The sequence below is a fragment of the Felis catus genome, chromosome D2 (assembly GCF_018350175.1).
Source record: "Felis catus isolate Fca126 chromosome D2, F.catus_Fca126_mat1.0, whole genome shotgun sequence".
Taxonomy (NCBI): Eukaryota; Metazoa; Chordata; class Mammalia; order Carnivora; family Felidae; genus Felis; species Felis catus.
In genome coordinates, this window is record NC_058378.1 from 61,777,384 (window position 1) to 61,798,580 (window position 21,197).

At 55.9% G+C, this 21,197-nt stretch overlaps 1 protein-coding gene across 10 annotated transcripts in view; it reads right to left on the minus strand.

Annotated features, from left to right (window-relative positions):
• The window catches only part of SH3PXD2A (SH3 and PX domains 2A), a 243,177-nt gene that overhangs the window by 85,719 nt on the left and 136,261 nt on the right, over positions 1 to 21,197 (minus strand). For 8 of the 10 annotated variants that reach the window (XM_045040633.1, XM_019813773.3, XM_011287436.4 and 5 more), the window contains one exon: positions 203 to 231. In XM_045040633.1, the coding sequence (XP_044896568.1) occupies positions 203 to 231 (29 nt within the window). Of the gene's footprint in view, positions 1 to 202; positions 276 to 7,300; positions 7,318 to 21,197 lie in introns of those variants that run through there. The other 2 variants (XM_023240886.2, XM_045040635.1) reach the window with 2 other exon arrangements.

Below are 21,197 nucleotides of genomic sequence, written 5' to 3' on the forward strand. Positions count from 1 at the left end.
TCGGAGGGAGGAGAATGTGCGAGTACCGGAGAGCTTAGGGGCCACGGGCTGGGGAGGAGGACAGGTGAAGGGAGCCCATGCCCCGCAGGACCAGGGCGGGCGGCAAGGACAAGCCCCCAGAAAGTCAGCTGCAGGATCGGAGACGCGCGAGCGCAAAGCAGGAGGGGAGGTTGGAGGGAAAAACGCCCGGAGGCTCCCTTACCTGATTTCCTCTTGGAACTGCCATAGTCCCTGAAAAAGAAGCAACAACAGATAGACATGGTTAGGGCCGGGAAGAGACGCGGGACTGCGCCGCTGCGGCTGCAGGGCACCCACGGGCCGGCTGCTGTCGGTCCCCGGCGCCACTGCTCATGTGATCCTGGCGGCCCGCGAGCCGCGCGCTCCGCAGCCGCACGCACTGCGCGCCGCGCCTGCCCGCAGGTCCCGCGCCAGCCCGGCCCCGGGCGCGAGCTGCCTGCCCCGCCCCGCCCCGCCCCACCCCGCCTCCGGCGCCCTTGACCCCGCCCCGCCCCGCCCCGCCCCCGGCCGGCCCGACAGGAGGGGCTGGGTGGGCACCTTCCCGCTTCTCAGAGGGTGGGGGAGGGCGGGCCAGGTTCTCACTTCGTAAATAGGGAAACTGAGGCCCTGGACGGTGGTCACTGGAAGCCAGGCCCTGCGGGCGCTGGGAGCCTGTTCCTCTCTCCTGGAGAGGGGACCGCTTCCCCTCCCAATTCTTTGCACAGCTTGCTCATCCCCACTCAGACTTCAAGTCACGACTGAAATGTCACCTCCTCAGCGTGTCTTCCTCAACATCCTCCCCATCTCATCTCCTATTGGCCTCTGCGTAACCACAGATTTGTATGGCCCTTGATTAAAGTCTGCCCCTGCCCTAGACCCAAGGCTCCCTGAGGTCACACTGTGCCTTGCTTCCTCCCATTACATCCCCTGGGCCTGGTGTAGGGGTGGATATATATCGGCTGTAGGCTGAATATTGAACAGCTAGGTCTTTCTCCTTAAGGGCTCAGGCTGGGAAACTGGATATTCAGCAGGGGTGAGGGCACAGCACAATGCAGGGGTAACTGCCAGGTCAGAAATAATAGGTATGGAAGTTGAGCTTCTGAGTACTGGGTTCAAATCTTCTCAATGGCAATAACTCAACACCTCCCAACCTTTGATAATCTGCTTTGGACTAACCCCAGGCTGGGGCCTGCCCCACCCTCCAGCAAGGAATTAACCCAGACTCAGGATGGGGCTGTCTCCCAAATCCTGCCCCTGCTCCTGCCTTTGGCCCCTCCCACAACCACTTCCATTCACCAATCCTCAGGGGAGCTTCTCAGGCCTCTGAGATGCTGGAGGTTCTGTTCAGTGTTCAGGCAAGGCTGGCTGTGGATCTATCTGGAGACTAGAGGAAATGCCTTTATTTTCCCTGGGGGATCAAAGAAAATGCCAACTGCTGGACTTTGGTCTAAGTGAACTGGCCAGCTAGGTCTGCCAGTTGGAAGGAGGTGATTTCGTAGAGAAAGGGACAGCAGGTTCACAAGAAAGACAGTCAGCCTCAAGGAGACTCCCTGAGATTCTGATTCTGGAGGTCTAGGCGGGGAGCTGGAACTTCTGGGGAGTTTGTTAAGCACCAAAGTGATTTGCCCACACAGCCAAGGATAAGTAAGGGGTTCTGCCTCGCCTAGGCTCCTAAGTTTTCTAAAGTTTGGGCTCAGACCTCAGTGAATCAGAATGCTGGCTGGGGCTGAGGCATAGGAACCTGCATTTCTGATACCTTCCCCCTACCCGCCCATCTTGCTTGAGAATTTCCTTAGCATTCCACGCTTTTAATCCTCACATCCACACTAAGAGAAGGTCCTAACCCACCCATTTTACAGATGAAGAAACAGAGGTTCAGACACTGCCAAAGACTGCCCAACTTAGGGAAGAGCAATGGTATATACACCTATCTGCAAGAATGAAAACTACAGGGTGGGTGGGGTGGAGGAGGATGTGTGCATCTGTTGCCTCTAAAAGGAGTTAGGAAGGTGGGGGAGTTCCCATTTGCTCTCCAATCCCTACCTGGCAGTCCGGGCATGCTCATTTCCCGAGGGCAGAAGGGAAGACCAGGAGAGACCGTGTCCCGGAGTGCCTGCCTGGGCCCCTTGAAGCTCAACTGTGGGGAGAATTCTCAGGGAGGGTCAGGAGAGCATTATATGGTGGCTATGTTCTGCTTAGTAGACTTGCCACTCCCAAGGAGGAATTCATTTCTCAGGCTTTTTTACAGAGTGCGGGAGGCCTGAAGACGGGCAGCAACCAGATGGCACTCAGAAGCTGTCCCTCCCTGCCCCACGATTTTCCTGCTGGTCCTGCAGGAGAAGACCTCTGGCCCTGGGACCACAATGGCTCACTGACCATCCACTGGCTGCCAGCAGTCCGGACAGGGGGTGACTTCCTCACAGTGATAGCCACCTACTTCCTCTCTTGTTTGTGCAGCTGCCCACTGCCCAGGATTCTCTTAGAGCCTGTCAACAGCACCAAGAGGGGAGACAGGCAGGTCATGATCAGGGACAGGGGAACATACTGAGGCTTGGGAGTGGGAGGGAGACATAACTCACAGGTGCTAAGTGCCTCTTCTGCACCATATGCCCAGGTCAGCAATACTTAGCTTGGTCATTGAACAGGATCATCGGGGAGCTGGTTATAAATTCAGACGTGGAGTCCCATCCCAATCAACCACACAATCTGCACCTCTGACAAGCGTTGGCCAAGAGCTCTACTCCTTCACCACAACCTGACAGGCAGGAGTGGCATCAGGGGCACTGTAGTTCCTGTACCCTTGTCTCAGAACCCCGGCCACCACTAAGAAACACTTCTGCTTAGTAAGGACAATGGGCTTGCAGGGCCAAAGAAGCTTCCAGACAGATCCCCGGCCTGCCTGTCCTTTAACCAAAGTATAAGCCCTTCCCACGTGGACCCCCCATAGGAGGTGTGGCTTCCCGGTTTGCAGGTGAGGAGAGTAAAGCTTAGAGAAGCTAGACAAACTTGTTCAAGGTCACAGGGTGGGTAGCTGAGGCTGGGATTGGGCACTGAGAACACGGGCCTTGCTCTGGGGCTCAAATCCTTAAACGCTGCCATCCCTGGAGCAGTGCATGCAAGGAAGGAAGGGGAGCACCAGGTCCTGGGGGCCTGAGAAGCACATGGGTCGACGGAGTGGAGCTCCCCCTGGCAGTGGCCGGGCTGTGACTGAATGGTGGGAATGGCAGGTACTGGAATCCTTCACACAGCATCTGGCTTCCAGCCCGAGCAGGCACGGCCCTAATATGGAACCTCTTGCAGGTGTCTGGTTGGGCAGGTATCCAATGGCTGGGACTCCCCCATCCCTCACATACCAGGGCATGGTGGGGGAAGGCAGGGCACGCCCACCTCCGGCTGCCCTGGGCAGGGCCTCAGGGCCTTCTGCTGGGGTCCAGCCCCCTAACAACTCAAGATCCCCTCCTACGCTGGCCCTCCTAGCTCCAATTCTTGCCCTGAGCTGGTACTGACAGCCCCCACCCTGCCGGTGATTCCACTCTGGCAGGTCACAGTCTAGCCTCCTTCCTGCTTGCTGCTGAATCACTATGTCCCAGGGAGCCACAGGAAGCAGAAGGGGAGGGGAAGGCCAGTCTCCCTCAAGCATCGCCAGAAGCTAATGTAATTGCAAAGGCCTCCCTGGCTGGGTCCTGACAAGGTTCCACCGAGCCACTCAGCCTCCTCTGCAGCTGGTCTGGAGGATGATTAAAGACCATAGGTACAGCGACCAGCCGTCCCAGGCAAACCGGGGCATGGGAATTTCAGGGGTCAAACTGGGAAAATCTCAAACTGGGACAGTGGGCCACCCTCTGGTCCATGGGTCTGGCCCTGGCTCAGGGAGAGGGGTGGAGTTCTTCCAAGCCAGCACCACGCCCTTCTTTCCTTTCAACCGGGACTCCTTGAGGCCTCCCACTTCCCCTCCCCCACAATCCCAGGGTATAAACAGTTCAGCTCCTGGCCCTGCCTCTGGGATGCCCAGTGAGGACGGGTTCTGGAAGCAGACAGAGCCCAGTTCAGCCCTCCACTACTTGCTAGCTGGGTGGTCATCTTGAGCCTCTGTTTCTCTCTCTGTAGAATGAGGGTAATAATAGTTCCAACTCCTTAAGATTTAGGGAAGATGAAAAGTACAGTGTGCATAAAAGGACGAGCATAGTGCCCGGCACAGAAAATGCCACATAAATTGTCTTTGCTATTAGTCTTTCATACCTGCAACCGACCCAGGCTGCTACCCAAATGGCCAAGGTCTGCTTAAACGTACATCTGCAAGAGCCCTTCAGAAACAAAAGGAAGGGGCTTCTTGTTAAGGACCTCACCATGATGATGGCAGCACGGTACCAGGTAGGGGCGACTCCAGCCTCGTTTTCAGAGGCTGGGGCTTTTATTTTTTTTTTTAAATTTTTTTTTCAACGTTTATTTATTTTTTGGGGGACAGAGTGAGACAGAGCATGAATGGGGGAGGGGCAGAGAGAGAGGGAGACACAGAATCGGAAACAGGCTCCAGGCTCTGAGCCATTAGCCCAGAGCCCGACGCGGGGCTCGAACTCACGGACCGCGAGATCGTGACCTGGCTGAAGTCGGACGCTCAACCGACTGCGCCACCCAGGCGCCCCGAGGCTGGGGCTTTTACAGACACAAAACAAGCACTATGCTCTCTGCCGACCACAGTCCACCCACGAAAAGCCCATTTCTACACATTGAACATTTGAACAGAGCTCATCTGGCAACAACAATCATATTTTCAGGGAGACATTGACCCCTAGGGATTGGCATGCCTAGACTCACCGATGCCTTTAACCTCCCAGAGTGGCCTAGTCTCTAAGCCCCAAACCATAAGATGTAAAGGTCCTGCATTTTCACGCCAATGGCACCCAGGTAGGTCACTTTTTTTTTTTCCTTTGTTTCCACTTTCAGTTCTCTTGGTGAGATGCTGCACTCCTGCAGACCTGCTAGTGAGAGCGCTGGGCTGGAGACAGTCAAGACCAAGAGGCCGGACGCAGGAAAGGCGGTTAACAACGCCTGCCTGCTGGACACCTATGTTTGCACAAGCTTCTCCACCCTCTACCCTCCCTTGAAAGTTCCCGGCAGGCATTTGACCTTTAGTGCTCTCAAACAGGCCGAGGTGGTGGTAATCCATTTTACGAAGGAAAAGACTGAGGTCCTGAGGGCTTAAGTGGTTTGCCCAGAGCCCTGAAGCTCAAGTCACATTCTGATGCAGTGCCCCCCCCCTCGCCCCCCACTGATGCCCACCAGGGAACGGGCTGCAAGAAGAGGATGCACAAGTGGCGGGGGCAGGCTCTCGCGGGGGAATCCTGCCAGTCAGGGATCCCGGAGTGAGAGGCAAAGCCAGGAAGGGCCGCTGAGGCAAGGGAGAGAATAGGAGAAAATGCCAGTGTGGTCGGGCCAGCTCTGTGGAAGGATGCTGAGTCCCTGCCAGGCAGAACTCTGCGTGCTGCAGGGGCCGTACCCTCCGCCGCCTGCCACCCCCTCTCCCTCCCACTCTCCATTAGAGAGTGCCCTGGCAGAGAAGGACACGCACGCCCGAACCTCCAGCCTGATGTTCTCACCCTCCTGTCTGCTGGCTGACATTGGCTGCTCGGCCCAGGATGCCCATCTGCAGGGCCTGCTGCCGCAGGGAAGTGCTTGAGAGGCCTGCTGGCTTGCCAGAGGGCTGGCCGTGGGTGACCTTGAGAGCCCACTGGTCTCAGGGGACACGGGTTGGACCTAGAACACGGAGGCTGGAGTGAGGGTATGCAGCTGTGACCAGGGGAGTGACATGGAGCCCTTGAGATATGTAACAACGATCTTTTGACTGCCGTTATCCACCAGTAAGCACATTTTCAGCTCCTGCCACAGGCAGGAGAAACCTGACATTGTGAGACCTTCCAAGAAGCACAGGTGTGGTTCTACTTCAAGTGCAGGGAAAAGGGAGATCTGGGCAGAACATCTAAGACAGGCTTCCAGGAGCAGTGAACTTTGAGCTGAGCCTTGAAGGCCTGGGGAGTATTTGGATCCATGGAGAGGGTAAAGAGTAGAAAGCTCTAGAACCAGGAACAAGCATCTCCAAACAGGAAGAGTTAAACTGGGTGGGTGAGCAGATAGAGGGGCAGGGAAAGGCTGGGCTGGGGGGCAGGGGGTGGGTGGGTGTAGGGGTGGGAAGCTGATGTCCCTCTGTGAAATCCAGAAGATTTCAGAGCCAGGGAGGGATGTGATCAGAGTGTGACTGGAGGAAGATTTTTGTTAAGAGATGAGGCAGACGGTGAGGGGGCAGGATGGGAGAGAGCTAGCGACCAGTCTGGCACTGACATCAACAGACCCCAGGTTCTGGGCCCGGCTCTGCCCCCGTGGACCCGGGCAAGCCACTTCAAAGTAATGCTTTTCAAATGACACGTTGCGACCTATCATATTAGTGAGTTCTGAAACCAACTTAGTATGTCCCAATAAGCATTTTAAGAAGACAGACAAGACGATGGAGTCAGTTACAGTGAGGTAATTATTGGAACTTCTGTCTCAGATGTCTACCTACTTACTCGTCTACCTGTACTTGTGATGGGAAGTTTGTTACCATGGCAGAAAAAGTTTTAAAGACACTAACAAATGCTCAGGACCTGTTTCCCCATTGCTAACCGAAGGTACTCCAGGTGCCCTCACAGCCTGTTAATTGTCTGTGAAACCAGTGCAGTGGGACAGAGCATATGTCGGTCCAGGAGCCGATCGAGGAGAGTCTGAGTGAAGGGACCTCAGGTCAGCTGAGGTCTGGAGAATGCTGGGGGATTTTCCCACCCCACTTAACCCCTAGCTGGGTTTCTGTTCTGGCTTTTGAGAGCCTTTGCACGGAATGGTCCCGAGGGGCAGCGACCTCTGGGGAAGACAGACAGAAGGGGCATGAATGCTGTTCTTTGCCCCCATTTGTGCCCTGATCTAAACTGTGGCACTGAGGGCCCTTGTGTCCAACAAGAATCCGTCCTTTCTCCACATGATCAGTGTTTTCCAGGGTCCTGAGAATGGGCCCCATTGTGGCCATGTGGACAGTCGAGAGAGGCCGGAATTCCTGCCCTGGGTGAAAAAGCTGAATTCCTGGGGAGGGAAGGGGTCTCGGGCACCCCCCAGGCTGAGTCCCAGAGAGGCCCGTGCCAGGGCTATCCCACACCCCAGAAACCTCCCAGGCCTTGTGCTAATCTCCGGAACACCCCAGAGCCTCTCTGCCCCTGCTCCGTCCACGGCAGAAAAACAAAGCGCTCGCTGTCTGTCTGTCTCCTCTGAATGGACTCACCATTCTGGGCAGAGGCCCTAGCGTCCTGCCAGCCTGGGGATGGCTCCACTGTATCCAGACCTCAGAGTACAGGGTTAAAAGTAGGGGTGGGGTGGGGCCCGGTTCAGCCATTTGCTGCTTTGTGACACTGGCAAGTTCCGTAACCTTCCTACACCTTCCCTTGTCAAAGGGGGGATACAAGTATCCTACCTTTGTTGTGGGGATGACCCGAGATAATGTGCAGAGCTCTTACAGCAGTACCTGGCAAGTGGAGAGGACCCCTGGCCAAGAGCCTGGTTTCACAGCAGGGGCTAGATTGAGTGTGGATGGTGGCCAGGATAAAGGAATTGCTGACTGGCCCATTCATGGGTATGGATTCATAAGAATCTGGCTCCATTGCCCCAGGAGGGGGGCCAGCTCAAGACCATGAGAACAACAGACCTGGGTTCCCATTTGTGTGCATCCCAAGAAGTCCCACCCAGGTGTCGACGGACAAGCAGTCTGTGGAGGAGGGGGCAGGGCGGGGACGCAGGCACAAAGTTGGTTTCCTAGAGGGGAAGCCAGGTTGTTCAGCCCTCTGGCCACAAGGTGTGTGAGCCCCCCACAGGCTACCAGAGCTCCTGTGCTGTCTGCTGCCTAGCTGCGGGTCTCCCTGGACTTCTGGGGACTTCATGCCAGACCTGGGGAACCGTGGAAGGGGCAGTGAAAAACGCAGTGCTGGGGTTCAATTGCAAAGTTCCTAGAGAGAAAGGCAGAGAGGGTGTTCCATGTGTGCAGGCCCTCCCGGTCTCTCGGAGAGCAGTGCTCTGTCGGTCCACCCACCCGTCCGTGTCTGAACTGAAGGGTGGCTGAAACCCAGTCTTGTGTCTGAGCAGAAGGGTGGTGAGAAACACAGTTCTGCCCTCACAGAGTCTACCGTCTGGTTGGAGTGACAAGACCAACACCCAGGAAAAGAGAACATACAGTCACTTTGTGATGAAATGTCCCAAAGCCTAGTCCAAAGGATTTGTTGTATAGGAATTCCCGAGGAAGGGGAGGTCAGAGTGGTCCGGGGCAGTTGGGAATGGCTGTCTAGAAGAGGGGGCTCTGGAGCTACTCTGGAAAGATGAATAGTTAAAAAGAACAGAGGCAGGAAGGAAGTTTGGGGTGGAAGGGACGATGTGAGCAAAGGGGCAGGGGTAGGAATGGATGTGGGATTGTGCATGGGTGCATGTGTCTGTGAGCTGGGAGTGGAGGGTGAGAAGACCCCTGGGAGGCTATCTGCTTTTTGCGGTGGGGGGGGCAGGGAGGGCGGTGGGCAGGACATCCAGCTGGGGCTGGACTCAAATGAAGGCAAATAGCTTAGATTTTAGAAGAAACTTGTTGGGAGAAACCCAGGGATGACACTTGTAATGGAAGATTTTCCCCACGAGGTGGCAGCACTAGCTCTGCGGCTGAGAATCCAGTTTCCATGCGGTTCTGCTCTTCCCGGTTCAGGCACTGGGATGGCTACTTGTTTCAGGGCAGACAGAGGACCGCTTTGCTCCCCAAGCTACAGTAGCCCCTTCTGCAGGAGTGCGCCTGATCTGTGGGTGTGCCACACACTGGGGCCCCACTGCTGAGCAGAACTCTGGTTTGCTCCTTGGCAGTAACGATGCACGCTCTCCAGCCCTAGTCTAATTTTGAGCTGGGTTAAGGACTCTGCTTCTTACAGATGCCCAGGAGCCTGTCCAAGGCCCAGCTGTGCCTGTTCCTGCCTCAGCCTCCATGGGAAAGAATGCTCTAAGCAAGGCCCCAAGCTTCTCCTAGGCACGCAGCTCACCCGCACCACTGGGGAGGGCCTGGGCTCTTGGGACCCATTTGGTGGCCTCTTACAGCGAGAGAACCCTGCATCTCCCAGACTTTCTCAAACTCCATCCACATCACAAATGCACAAGCACTGAGCACCCAGACAGGCCAGGCCCCCCCTTGACATCTACTTGATGTTGTCTCCAAGGCAGGTGCTTTGGGCCCATTTTACAGATGAGGCTCAGACAAGTTAAGTAACCTGCCTGGAGCCACACAGCTAGCAGTGGGGAGGCAAGGCTGAGAACTCAGGATTATTTGTGCTTCTAGCCTCTTCATGCACAGCCCTCCCCACCCCCCACCCCCCTCCCTCTCCGGTGTTTCACAACCTTCTAGCCCAGGAAGCCCATTCTGATTTTGACTCCAAATGGCACCGAATGTCCCAATTTTGTCCCCAACACCTAGAGGCGCCCCACCTTGAGCTGCCCAATAGAGTTCTGTGATCAATGATGAAAATGGCCTCTCTCTATATTGTGCAATCTGGCGGCCACAGCCATTAGGTCTGTCGAACACTTGGGATGCGGCTAGTATGACCCAAAAACTCAACTTTTCATCTTATTTAATTAAAATTTTAATTTAAATGGCCACAGTGTAGTACCTGATGCACTGGACAGTGTGGCCTGGCTCAATGCACTGAATGTGGCTCTGGCAGGAAGGTTTGTTTTGGCTCATGCCGGGGGATGCATATGTGTGCAGCTGCCTGGATTCAAATCCCAGCTCTGCCAGATTCTCTTGAGTGTCTCTGTCTTTACTGCCACTCTGTAAAACGAAGGGGCCAACAGGACCCACCTAATTGGACGGCTGGACCATAAAACAAGTTAACGCCTATGAAGAACTCCGTGCACAGTAGGCTCGGTAAAGGTGAGAGAATGCCTGAGCCTTCAGCCCATCCTGCTGTCCCCACACCCTAGTCACAGAGCCCGCACGGGCCCAGTGGTTGGGGGAGGGGAGGGGAGGGGCGGCTGGAGAAGGAGCTTGGTAAGGACATGGGGAGACTGGCCTGGCTGGCCCTAGTGGGGTGGGCCAAGGCTGGAGGTGCCTGTTTAGAGACAAGAAACCCAGGTTCAGAGGGGTGAAGCCACTTTGCCAAGACCCTGTGGCTGCTGGGTGGCAGAGCTGAGTGGTCTGAGACCCCTCACCACGTGCATGACTGTTACACTTCCTTTTCCCCGGGAATCCCAGGCTGCCAGGCCGCCCAGGCCCCTTGGCCCTCACTGCTGCACCAAGTGGTGGTGCTCCACGAAGGGGCGGGCGGCCGCCACACACTGAGCAGCAGGCACTGGGGACGCAGGACAGAAGGGCTCTGTGCCCAGGAGGATGCTCCAGGCCAGCCTGGGCCCAGGGCAGGCTGGGGGCTTCCCGAGGGCACTTCCTAAACTACTGCCTCCCTGGGCAGCATGTGAGAGAGAGGGTCTACCCAGGAGTCTCGAAAGACATCAAACCAGGCCGCCCAGTGGCCACGGGGGGGGGGGGGGGGAGTTGTCACAAGACTTGGGTTTCAGGCTCAGTATCTGAACTAGCAGCATGAGCTGGGGGATGGCAGCTCTCTCTGTGCCATGGTTTCCTTGACTGAAAAAGTCAAGGCATTGGACTGGGCTGTTCTTTTTTTTTTTTTTTTTTTTTTTAATGTTTGTTTATTTTTGAAAGACAGAAACAGAGTGTGAGCAGAGGAGGGACAGAGACACACACACACACACACACACACACACACACACACAGAATCCGAAGCAGACTCCTGGCTCTGAGCTGTCAGCACAGAGCCTGACATGGGACTTGAGTCCACACACTGTGAGATCACGACCTGAGCCAAAGTCGGACGCTTAACTGCCTCAGCCACCCAGGCACCCCTGAACTGCAAAGAGACCTCCAGCTCCAGGCCGCAGACAGGCCGCAGGAGGGGCAAGCCCGGAGGCCTGGATGCCAGCTCCCTTCCCCAGCTTTCCTTCCAGCATTGAACCTCCTCTCTCCTCTGAGTCAGCCCAGCTCCAACCAGTGAATTCACTGCTCTCCAGAACACCCATTACAGATCCCAATGGGCCAGCCCTGGGCCACCACCTTCATCCTTTGCTGGATAACAGCCTGAGCCTCTGCTGCCGGAAGTCCTCTGTGGTCCTGGAGCACGCATAAGTCCTTGGTTACCCCAAAGCATGGCGGGAAACGGGGCGAATGAGGGAGGGGGCTGGTCAGGCCTTGGTAGGAGTCACCACTGAAGAGCCCTCCCACCCTGAGTGAGTCCTTCTTTCCCAAAGATGAGCGTGTGTGTAGCGGGCTTGGGGGGGAGGGGATGGGATACTGCTATTATTGCCATTATTATTATTATACTATAATTGATAAGAATAGCACTTTTTCAAGCATTACCCTATACCAGGTACCAAACTAAGCCCTTGATGCATAACAGCTCATTTTATCCTCAGAACATTCCTATGTGTACGTTCTCTTATTTTCTCCATGTTACAGAAGAGAACTAGAGGACCAGAGAGGGCATGTAACCTGCCCAAAGTCACACAGCCAGTGAGCCCAAGCTGTCTTAGGTAGTGCTCAAATCATTTGCCACCTTGTGACTGATAAGGACACCTGTAAAATCCAGATGAGCTAAATTAGGAGTAGGCGGGAAAGAGAAAGGTAAGGTGAAGGCAAAGCCTCAGGGCTAGAAACACCAAAACGACACCATCGACTTGTGGACACTTCCTCGGGAAGGTCACAACTTCAGCTCTGGTGTGAGCACAGCCTTGAGGAAGAGGAAACTTGGCTGCGACACGTGGTGCTGTGTCCCCGATCACCCGCTCAGAGAGGCACAGTGGCTCCTGACTGTAGCGGCCTGTGCAGAGAGCCCCGGGCTGCTTCCTGGAGGCTGTGCCGCTAAGTGAGCGGGGCCCATGGCCAGGTGTGCGGCCCGAGGACAGCCCAGCCTCACGCACGGGCAGGTTTTACAGTCTCCAGAGGGGCTGTTTCTCTCAGCAGAGTGGCCATGAATTCTGGGAGCAGTGACGAGGCCTCGTGGCTGTCCTGGGCTCTGCCTCCCTCTGACTTTCTCTCCTTCCCGTCCCCACCTCCCAGCCTAATGCCACTTCTGACACCCCCAGAACCTGGTGTGGCACCCTCTTTTCCTCTGCAGCTCTCGCATTACTATGATGTCTTTCCTGTTTCCTCCCCTCCACTCTGAGCCTGGGACGGGGGCCGCATCTCCCCAGGCCTCACACAGGGCGAGGCACAGCAGGTGTTTGCCGAACAAATGCACGAACGTCCTGACCGCTGGCAACCAGGCTCAGGGCTGCTTCCGAGGGGCTGGCGAGAGCTGCAGCATTATCCTGAGCTGTCCTCCTGGGGCCCTCAATCCCCTCCCTTAAAGCCCGGAGGAAATGCTGCTTCCTTTAGAGGGTCTTCCTTCATGATCACGGGTGGGTCAGCGTGTGTGCATGTTAGTTTGTATAAAATGCCAATGTCTTGAACAGTCTCCATGTGGGGAGTTCACCCTGATGACTCAGTGCGTTTCTCCTCCGTTTGTGAGGATGGCCTCGGAGTCTTGTGCTCCATCCCATGGCTGTGACATCACCCAGGGTTGCCATGGAAACTACTGGGCCGTCACAGTGAGAATGCATGCTCTTCCTGACATCCTGCATTATGCTGCAGGACGCATTATTGCCTCAGATGTGTCTCTCCCTTGCCCAGCTGGACCGCAGTGCCTTACTGCCTCCTTTGCCTGTCTCTCTGCGGGCCCGAGTCTGAGAACAAGGGCAGATGTATTGCTCAGGGAGTGCTAGCTATTTAAGGTGCTAGCTCAGTAGCGAGCTGAGATCTGAACCCAGTGCTGGCTGACTCCTAAGCCAGTGCCTGGAACTGTCAGGATCTTGATCTTTGCATCCTTCCTGTCTATCGGCCTTCCCACCCTTCTGCTCCAAAGCCTCCGAGCTTGTACTCACAGGCCTCCATCAGCCCAGGCCTTCTTCCTCCCCATCTGTCTGAGGCACCCCCAGGTGGAGGTCAGGCTCCCCATCCTTCCCTGCACAACTCCCCCCACCCCCCCGCAAGGGTCTCGCTCCCTCTCCAAGCTCCCCCTGCATTCTCGGCCCGAGCACCTCCATTGGGCTTGCTTGACCACCTCGCACTCACTGACAGTCAGGGTGCACCTGTCAGCCTGCCCTCCTGGACCAGAGGGCGCTGCCCCCCCCCCCCCCCCCCATGCAGGCCTTCCTGAGAGCTCGGGCCGGCACAACCTCAGTCCAGTCTCCACATTCTCGTTGCAGAAACTCAGGGCCTCAGCCCCGGACCCCCCCCAGGGCTGCTCCTCTGTCAGTCAACAGGCATATGCTGAGCATCCATTACATGCCAGGCCCTGCGGTCTCAGCATTGAATCAAACAGACTCATCCCCTGCCTCGGGGGAGGGCAGTAGACAATTAGATAAAACGAACTGGTAAACTGGGTTAAAAGCTCTGAAGAAGGAGCACCTGGGTGATCAGTAGGTTAAGCATCCGACTCGTGGTTTCAGTTCATGTCATGATCTCGTGGTTTGTGAGTTTGAGCCCCATGTCGGGCTCTGCACTGACAGTGTAGCGCCTGCGTGGGATTCTTTCTCCCTTTCTCTCTGCCCCTCCCCCATCTCGAAATAAATAAACTTGAAAAAAAAAAAGCTGTGAAGGAAAAGGAAAGGTTGCTGAGATGGAGAGAAAGGGAGGTCTGAGGAGGTGAGGATTCTAGGGGACTCTGAGGAGCAGATGGGATGAGGGGGGCGTGGGCTAGGGCCTTAAGGATGGGGATGGGGAGGGAACCAGGCCTGCCCAGGCCCAGGCCACCGGGAACCCTCTTGGAAGTCATCCTAAGCACAGTGGGAAGCCACGTCAGCGCTAGCTCACACAGGCTCTCTGGAAAGCCCCCTCCGGCTGCTCTTTGGAGGTGGACTGAAGGGGGTGAGGGGGAAGCAGGAGAGCTGGAAGGAAGAAACCACAGCGGGTGCATAAAAGCCCAGCACCCCTGCCCTTGGGTGGGACCACCAGTTCTTGGTCAGCTCCCAGAGCTCCTGTGGGATGAAGCCCCAGTGGCCCATGAGCATCTGGTTGATCATGAACTACTTTTGGCTGCTTTCCCTCCCCTGCCTGACTTCACTCCTTCACCGGTGTCTCCTGGTGTCACCTCCCAAATAAACTGCGTGGGCTCAAATCATCCCCAGATCTGCTTCTGTAGGATCCTAAACTGAGACACCTGCCTTTCCCCGTCTCTAGTATAAAGTTTTCCCCTACTTGCCTCCCAAGATCCTCACAGCCTGCTGGAACTAGCACATGACCAACACATAGTGGGGTCTTTACCCAGAGATCTGACTGGTGTCCTCTGTCCTCTGGCTCTCAAGGTGGCTGCCTGTGGCACTGCAGGTCTCTGTGAGGCTCTGACTAGTAAGACAGGCTCACAGGTGCCCTCTCCTGCATGGGATGGGGGCCAGAGCACTCCCTGCTATTAACCTTGACTTCTCTGGCTTGGCAGGCATACCTTTCTGTAGTCAGGAGCCTGCTCCTGCATAATTATATCAGGCCCAACCACGGCCCAGCCCCTCCTCCCTGTCCATCAGGCTGGCTTTGATCTGAGTCTCCATAAAGGTTCAGCTCAGGCCTCCAGGTGCCCTTCTATGCACCAGCATTCAGAATGCTCTGGAAGTCAGCTGGGAAAGTTTCTGAGAGCCAGAAGGAACACGTCAAAAAACGTGGTATGAATCCAGTTTCTCTGGGTGACCTTAGGGAAATCAACACCCCACCCCCCAGCAGAACCCGTCAGTGCAATGTGAGGGCGGAGCCGGGGCTGGAGGATGTCTGGGCAATGTTGAGCTCTGAAGGCTGGGACCGGGTGAGAGGGGGCAGCCCTCCCCTCCTGCCTCTCAGTGAGATGCAGCCAGGGCGGTAGGGGCTGCTTTGATGGCTCCAGAAACTGCCAACTCACGTAGCTGTAAGCTGAGCGGTGAGTGCTCTGTGGGCACTGGTTCTCCAGGCCTCTGGCTTCTCCTTCAGCACATATCAGCCCCTCAACAAAGGCGATGGCAATAATAGGTCCCATTTGTTATGAGCATGCGCCATGTAACATGCTAAACACTTAGTGAGCTTTACTGAGGGTGAGAGCCTGGTCCCCCACTGGACTACCCGGATTCTGGCCATCTCTGCCACTTACCGGCTTTGCAAGTCGCATGACCTCGCTTTGCCTTAGTGGGTTTAACTGTAAATTGGAGAAAATAACTGTACCCGTCTCATGGATAGGTACAAAAATTAAATGAGTTAAAACGTGTCAATTGCTTTCTGCCAAACACCTGGGCTGCCTAGTACTCGCCCTGGTAGGAAGGTGGGCATCTTGTAGTTAGCCCCTAGGTCTGTTGCCTGTGCCCACTGGCCTTCCGACATGCCCTGGGGAAAGTAAGCACTGAAGTCACGGTGTAGCTGACCTGCAAGGCCAGACTGTGTGTGTACTTTCTGGGGATGGGAATAAAGTGCAAGGTGGGCACCCTCACCCCTCCACCCTCGGCCCCTACTCAAGGGCCAGCCCACTCGCTTGCTGCGCCGAGAAGATGAAGTAGGCCTTGCCCGCTTGCCCGTGGGCTATGGGACAATTTGTGCAAGGGCCAAAGCAGTTGGAAGTACCAGAAGGTCTAGAAATCAGAGCAGTGCATGATTGGGGAAAGAAGTCAGTCTCCAGACTGGAGAAGACAGAAAGGATGCTAACGGGTCTCCTAAGCCTTAGAGTTTGGGAAGAAATAAAAACCTCCCTCTGGGATCTTTCTAGGGCTCTGCAAAAGCTCTAAAACTGGACTGTGGTGATCGCTGCACCACTCTCTAAATTTACTAATAATTGCTGGATTCACTGTACACTTAAAATGAATTTTGCTTTATGTAAATTATATTTCAGTAGGGCTGTTTGAAAATAAAATCTCCTGCCTAGCCTCAGGTAGTGAGCACCTCAGGCTGTGTGTCCTGGGGGTGGGGCAAGGGGAAGGGGGTTCACATTAATTCAGGGTTCCTCCTGTAACAAATGGGCCACATGCTACAGAGCGGGTAAGAGGCTGAAGGCTTGGTCTGGTGCTAGGGTCGCAGCTGGACCCAAGACCAAAGTCAGGTATCAGTCTGGACAGTACCTGGCTTCCCTTTCAGAAGACACAGTGAGTGGGTCTGGTTCTGGAAGCAACTCAGAGGTCTGATCCCACAGCAGGAAGGCCCTCCTGGGAACCCTTGAGCTAGGGGAGGGGTCTCAGTGAAGGCACCCTGAACTGGCCCAGGGGCTCCTGAGCCTTGCACCTTCTCAAAGATATGGGCTGACAAGAAGCCTGGATTCCCATTAAAGAGTTCCCAGATATGGATGGGGCGCCTGGGTGGCGCAGTCGGTTAAGCGTCCGACTTCAGCCAGGTCACGATCTCGCGGTCCGTGGGTTCGAGCCCCGCGTGGGGCTCTGGGCTGATGGCGCAGAGCCTAGAGCCTGTTTCGGATTCTGTGTCTCCCTCTCTCTCTGCCCCTCCCCCGTTCATGCTCTGTCTCTCTCTGTCCCAAAAATAAATAAACGTTGAAGAGTTCCCAGATATGGAAAGTGCCCCTCAGCTGTTCCTTCAACTGCTCCCATCTGTGACCACAGCAACCAGGGGGTCCTGATTCAACTATTCAGCCCTATGGTCAGATAAAGTGTCCCATCTTGCAATTTGGAGCTAGTCATCCTGGCCATGGCCCCTGTGCTTGTGCTTCTCCATCATACACCCCTGTGATGCAGATCTGAATTTGGAAGGGTTTGAATCCAGCCTCCGATAATTACTAGCCGAGAGGTAACTTAACCAATATGAGCCTAAGCTTTCTCATCTGCAAAAAGGAAGCATGAGTCTCACAGGACTATACTGATGGTAAAATAAGACAGGTCATGCTGAAGGGTCTGGCAGTTTTGGGCAGTATCCACCGAATTTACAGACCTCTGCCATGATGCTGGCAACTGTAATGCCCAATGTTGCCACAAGGTGGAGCCAGAAACACACAGATCATGAACTAAGACACCCAAAGTCAAGTGGTGACTGAACCCCAATCTACAGGGCTTGTGAAAGGGAAGGGTCACATGACCTGCAGAATGCTTGTCTCTTCCACATCTGACTGTGTCTGTGACTTTCGTTGCCACGGCCACTAGCCACCACTCCAGATCCAGGTGGCTACAAGCCTGGACTATTTATTGGTCCTGGTAAGATCACGGAATGTCAGAGCCAGAAGGGACCCCAGAGAACCAAATTTTCCCCCTCACCTGATGCTGAAGTGTAGAACGGGTTCATGACTGTTCAAGGTCACTCACTGGACCAGGCCCAACTCCTCCGGCCCAGCTCTGGTCAACACTGTCAGTCTCCAGGAAGACGATTCCTCTCAATTCCTTATAACTGCCCCAGTCTCAGGGAATCTCTCTGACCTGACCGCCCTGGTCTCTCACTGCCTTTCAGTGGCTGGCTCCTGCCTCACTCTCTGCTTGAATGCCACCTCTCCAGAGAGCCTTCCTTCCCTGACCACCTCACAGGAATAGCCCACGGGTGTGGATGGCCCAGCACCCATACAATCACTGGTTTCATTTCTGCCATCTCCACTGGATTGGCAGCTGTTATGAGCCCCGTTTTACAGGTGAAGAAACTGAGGTCTTGGTGTTTAATTTCCAGGCCACAGAGCAGGTCGGGGAGGAGCCAGGGTGCTAGCCAGAGCCTGGGCTCCTCCGTATCACACTCTGCTGCCTCCCACAGCAGCGAGCCAGGCCCCGTCCATGCTGTCTCCCCCTCAGACCACGACCTCTCCACAGGGAGGGCCGAGCTGTGTCCATTTCCATGGCCCCGCGTCTCATACTACAAAGATGATCAAAAACACTTGAAAGATAAATGCCTCCTGCCTGTTGCCAACAGAAGAAGCCCTATTCTAGGAGGCCAAAGACCTGGGTTTGAGGGTCAGCTCTGCCACGGACTCCCTGTGGAAGGGTAGCTAACCAGCAGACTGGTTACAATGGAAGAGTAATAATTACAAGGAGGGGGAACCGAGACACCCTTGAACATGACATAACTGCAAAGCAGGACTCCAGGGCTCTGTGGGGGGCTCATCCTGTGGCCTTGGGAGCAAGGGAAGGGGCCCTCGGGGGCCTTAGGCATACCGGGACCGTCCTTCTGGGGCTGAGGTTTCAGGGAAACACACACACCCCTGCACCCCTCTATCTTCCCTATCCCACCACCTCTTTTCCGCTCCTGCTTGAGCTTGAGAGCTGAAACCCTGTGCCAGACCTGAACACAGAGTAACCTTCTCTCCCTAGACGTGGCCCGCACAGGCCTTTGCTCTGAGCTGGGCAGCGTGGGTTGGCCTCCCTCCTCTTCCCACCCAGCACGACAGCCAGGCCCTCGGCAATCCTCGTTCCCCAGAGCTGACGCCCCTTTCAAGTGGGTTGGAACCAGCGTCCTGTGGGCACCTTTCTGCCACCTGCCTAGGTTAAAGGGGGCCACGGCAGGGTGGACAGAGTCTGTTTGCAGAAAGTTCTCTGCGTTCCCGCCCCCAGTTGCCAGTGGACCCACAGTCCCTATGTCCAGCTGGCCCTGTTGCTGGTCAGTATAAAGAAGCTATTTGTGCAGCTGCCAGCGACAGAGGAGCTGGAGGGACAGCGTGGGCCACGTCCCTGGCCAGATAGGTGCTGGCAGGGCCTGATGGCAAGGGCCTAACTAGGACCGCAAGGCACAGGGCAGGTGGGTGGGCTTTCCACTCTGATCCCCAGGCCACCATTCCCCTGGGAAAGGCCAGGAACACGGATGCCTTGGAGTTCCCGATAGCCAGCGAGTGGCCGGGGCAGCTGCCCCCCACAATCGGCACCAACCCTGGTGAGAACTCCCAGAGCTGACCATTTCCAGTCCTGGAGCCTCTTCTGAGTGGCCACTCTGCACCCAGGCCTGGGCTTGTGGAAGAAAGGGAAGAACAGGACGTCCCCAGGAATGAGCTGTATTGGGTCAGGCGCTCTCGGGGCACTTGCACGCATTAGCGCCCTGGAACCTCCCCACCGCCACATGGGTACTGTTGGCCACTTTCACAGGCTTAAATATGTGAAGTGACTCATTCAAGGCCAAAGGAGAGCTGGGTGTTCTGACGGTTTGTCTCTGGATTTCATTTAACTCCATTCAAAATTTTGACCTAGTGGCAACCTTGAGCCTTAAGGCCATCAGCCCATGAGTTCCTGGCACATAGTAGGTGCTCAGTGGGTACATGCTGAGGAGGGAAAGCACAGAGGAGCACTCTCTCTCCAGTGCTCCTCCCTGTGCCTCCCAGGGAAGAGGAAGAGAGAGGGTGAGCACCTACTGCGTGCTCCACACACATCTCATTTCATTCTCAGCTCCTGGCCAGGTAGGTGTGACTTACAGAGAAGGCTCTGCCATCAACCTGAGGTCACCCTGCCATCAGCAAGGGAGACCGGATTCTAATTCAAGACATCAGGAGTCAGACACAAGCAAAGCAGTGATACTACCTCCCGAGCAGGCCTGACCTGGGGTTCAACGAGGACCAAGAATGGCAGGGGGAGGGGAACCCTGGAGGAGCCTCCCCAAATTCTCAGGGGCATCCTGCCTGCACCACCCCCACACTCTCTGTCTTCTTCCTGGCTCCCTGAGGCAGGGCTGGCTAAGTCCCTTCTGTCCCCCTGGACTGTTTCCCCAGGGGAGGGCAGCCACCATGGCCTCTGTCCCTTCCAAAATAGAAATGGGAAGGGAGGCCAGGAGACTCTACAGAGGAGTGCCTTTTCTTGGGTCTGCCTTCCTGCCCACCCCAGCCCCAAAGCATCTGCCTGCCTCTGCCCTGTCCTCCATTTCTGGAACCCCTGCTCAGCGCCCTCTGGGTCAGCCCCCACTCCAGACCCAATCTCTGTACTCTGCCTGGGTCAGACCTCCTCGTGGGACAGCCTCCCTTTCTCACTGGTCTGCCGGGCTGTCCCATGACAGGTGGCAGCCATGCAGGGGTGGACTCCCAGGCCAGATGGAGGTTGATGCTCTGGGCAGGCTGGGGCAGGGACAGTTCTGACCTGATCTGGCCATGGGCCCATCGGCCTCTTACCCCAGGTCCCTCTGAACATTGGGCCATTGTTCCAGGCCACAACAGAGGGTAGCTCTGTGGCCCTGGGGCTGAAGAACAAAAACCTGTTTAGCAAGGCTCTGCTCCTCCCATGCAAGTTCAAGAATTTGACCAGGATCCTGGCTGGTTTCATGGGAAGAAATGAGCTAAAGGGACAGGTCTGGGCCTAGAGCTGAGAGGGGGCAGTGGGGAGCGGGAGACCCTCAGCCTGCTTTGCGGGCCCACCCCGTGTCCCGGGTGCTGCTATATAGGAGGGGAGCCCTGCTGACCACATGCTGCGGGCTGGCAGCAGATGGACGAGTAGGAAGCCCAGCAACCCAGTCTGGCCTCTGTTTCCCCCGCTGTGACACGGGGGAGCCACCCTGTGGCATGAGGTATGCTCACCCTGCCCGTGGGCTCGGGTGGAGAGCAGAGGGCCAACCACAGCTGGGCGGCACGAGGAGGTTGCATCACTGTCCTGTGGCCATGAGTGACAGACCAGCTTCCCGCTGCTGTGCCCTCCCTACGTGGGTGATAGTGACAGCAAGCTCTGGCTGACTGTGTGCCAGGCTGTCCAGGCGCTTTGTGAGCAAAGGCATTGCCCTCCCAGCAACGCTTGGGGCTAGGCACCATTGTGATACCCACTTGACAGACAAGGAAACTGAGGCACAGAGAAGCAACAGGCAGAGCTGGCCTCTGAACCCAGACCAGTAATTCCAGAGGGGTCAAGAGCGCTCTTCACTCGCTTCTGTGACAGTGGGCAGTTCTATTTATAATTTTGTTAAATGGCCTCAACTTTGTTTTGGCTCATTTAGCATTTACCAGGTGCCAGGCCGTGCAGATGGGAGGCCCCCGTGGTAGGAGAGACCCATGAACATACTCCTGTGGTATGGTCAGTGCCACTCCCGTGGCAGCCACATGCGAGCTACAGGTAGGGCTTTCTGGAAAGCGTGAAGGCTGAGTAGGACTCAGTCCTGTGGTGGGGGTGGGGTGGGGCAGGAAATGTTCCCGGTGGCGGGGGCGTGGGTTCAGAGGCTGGTGATACCT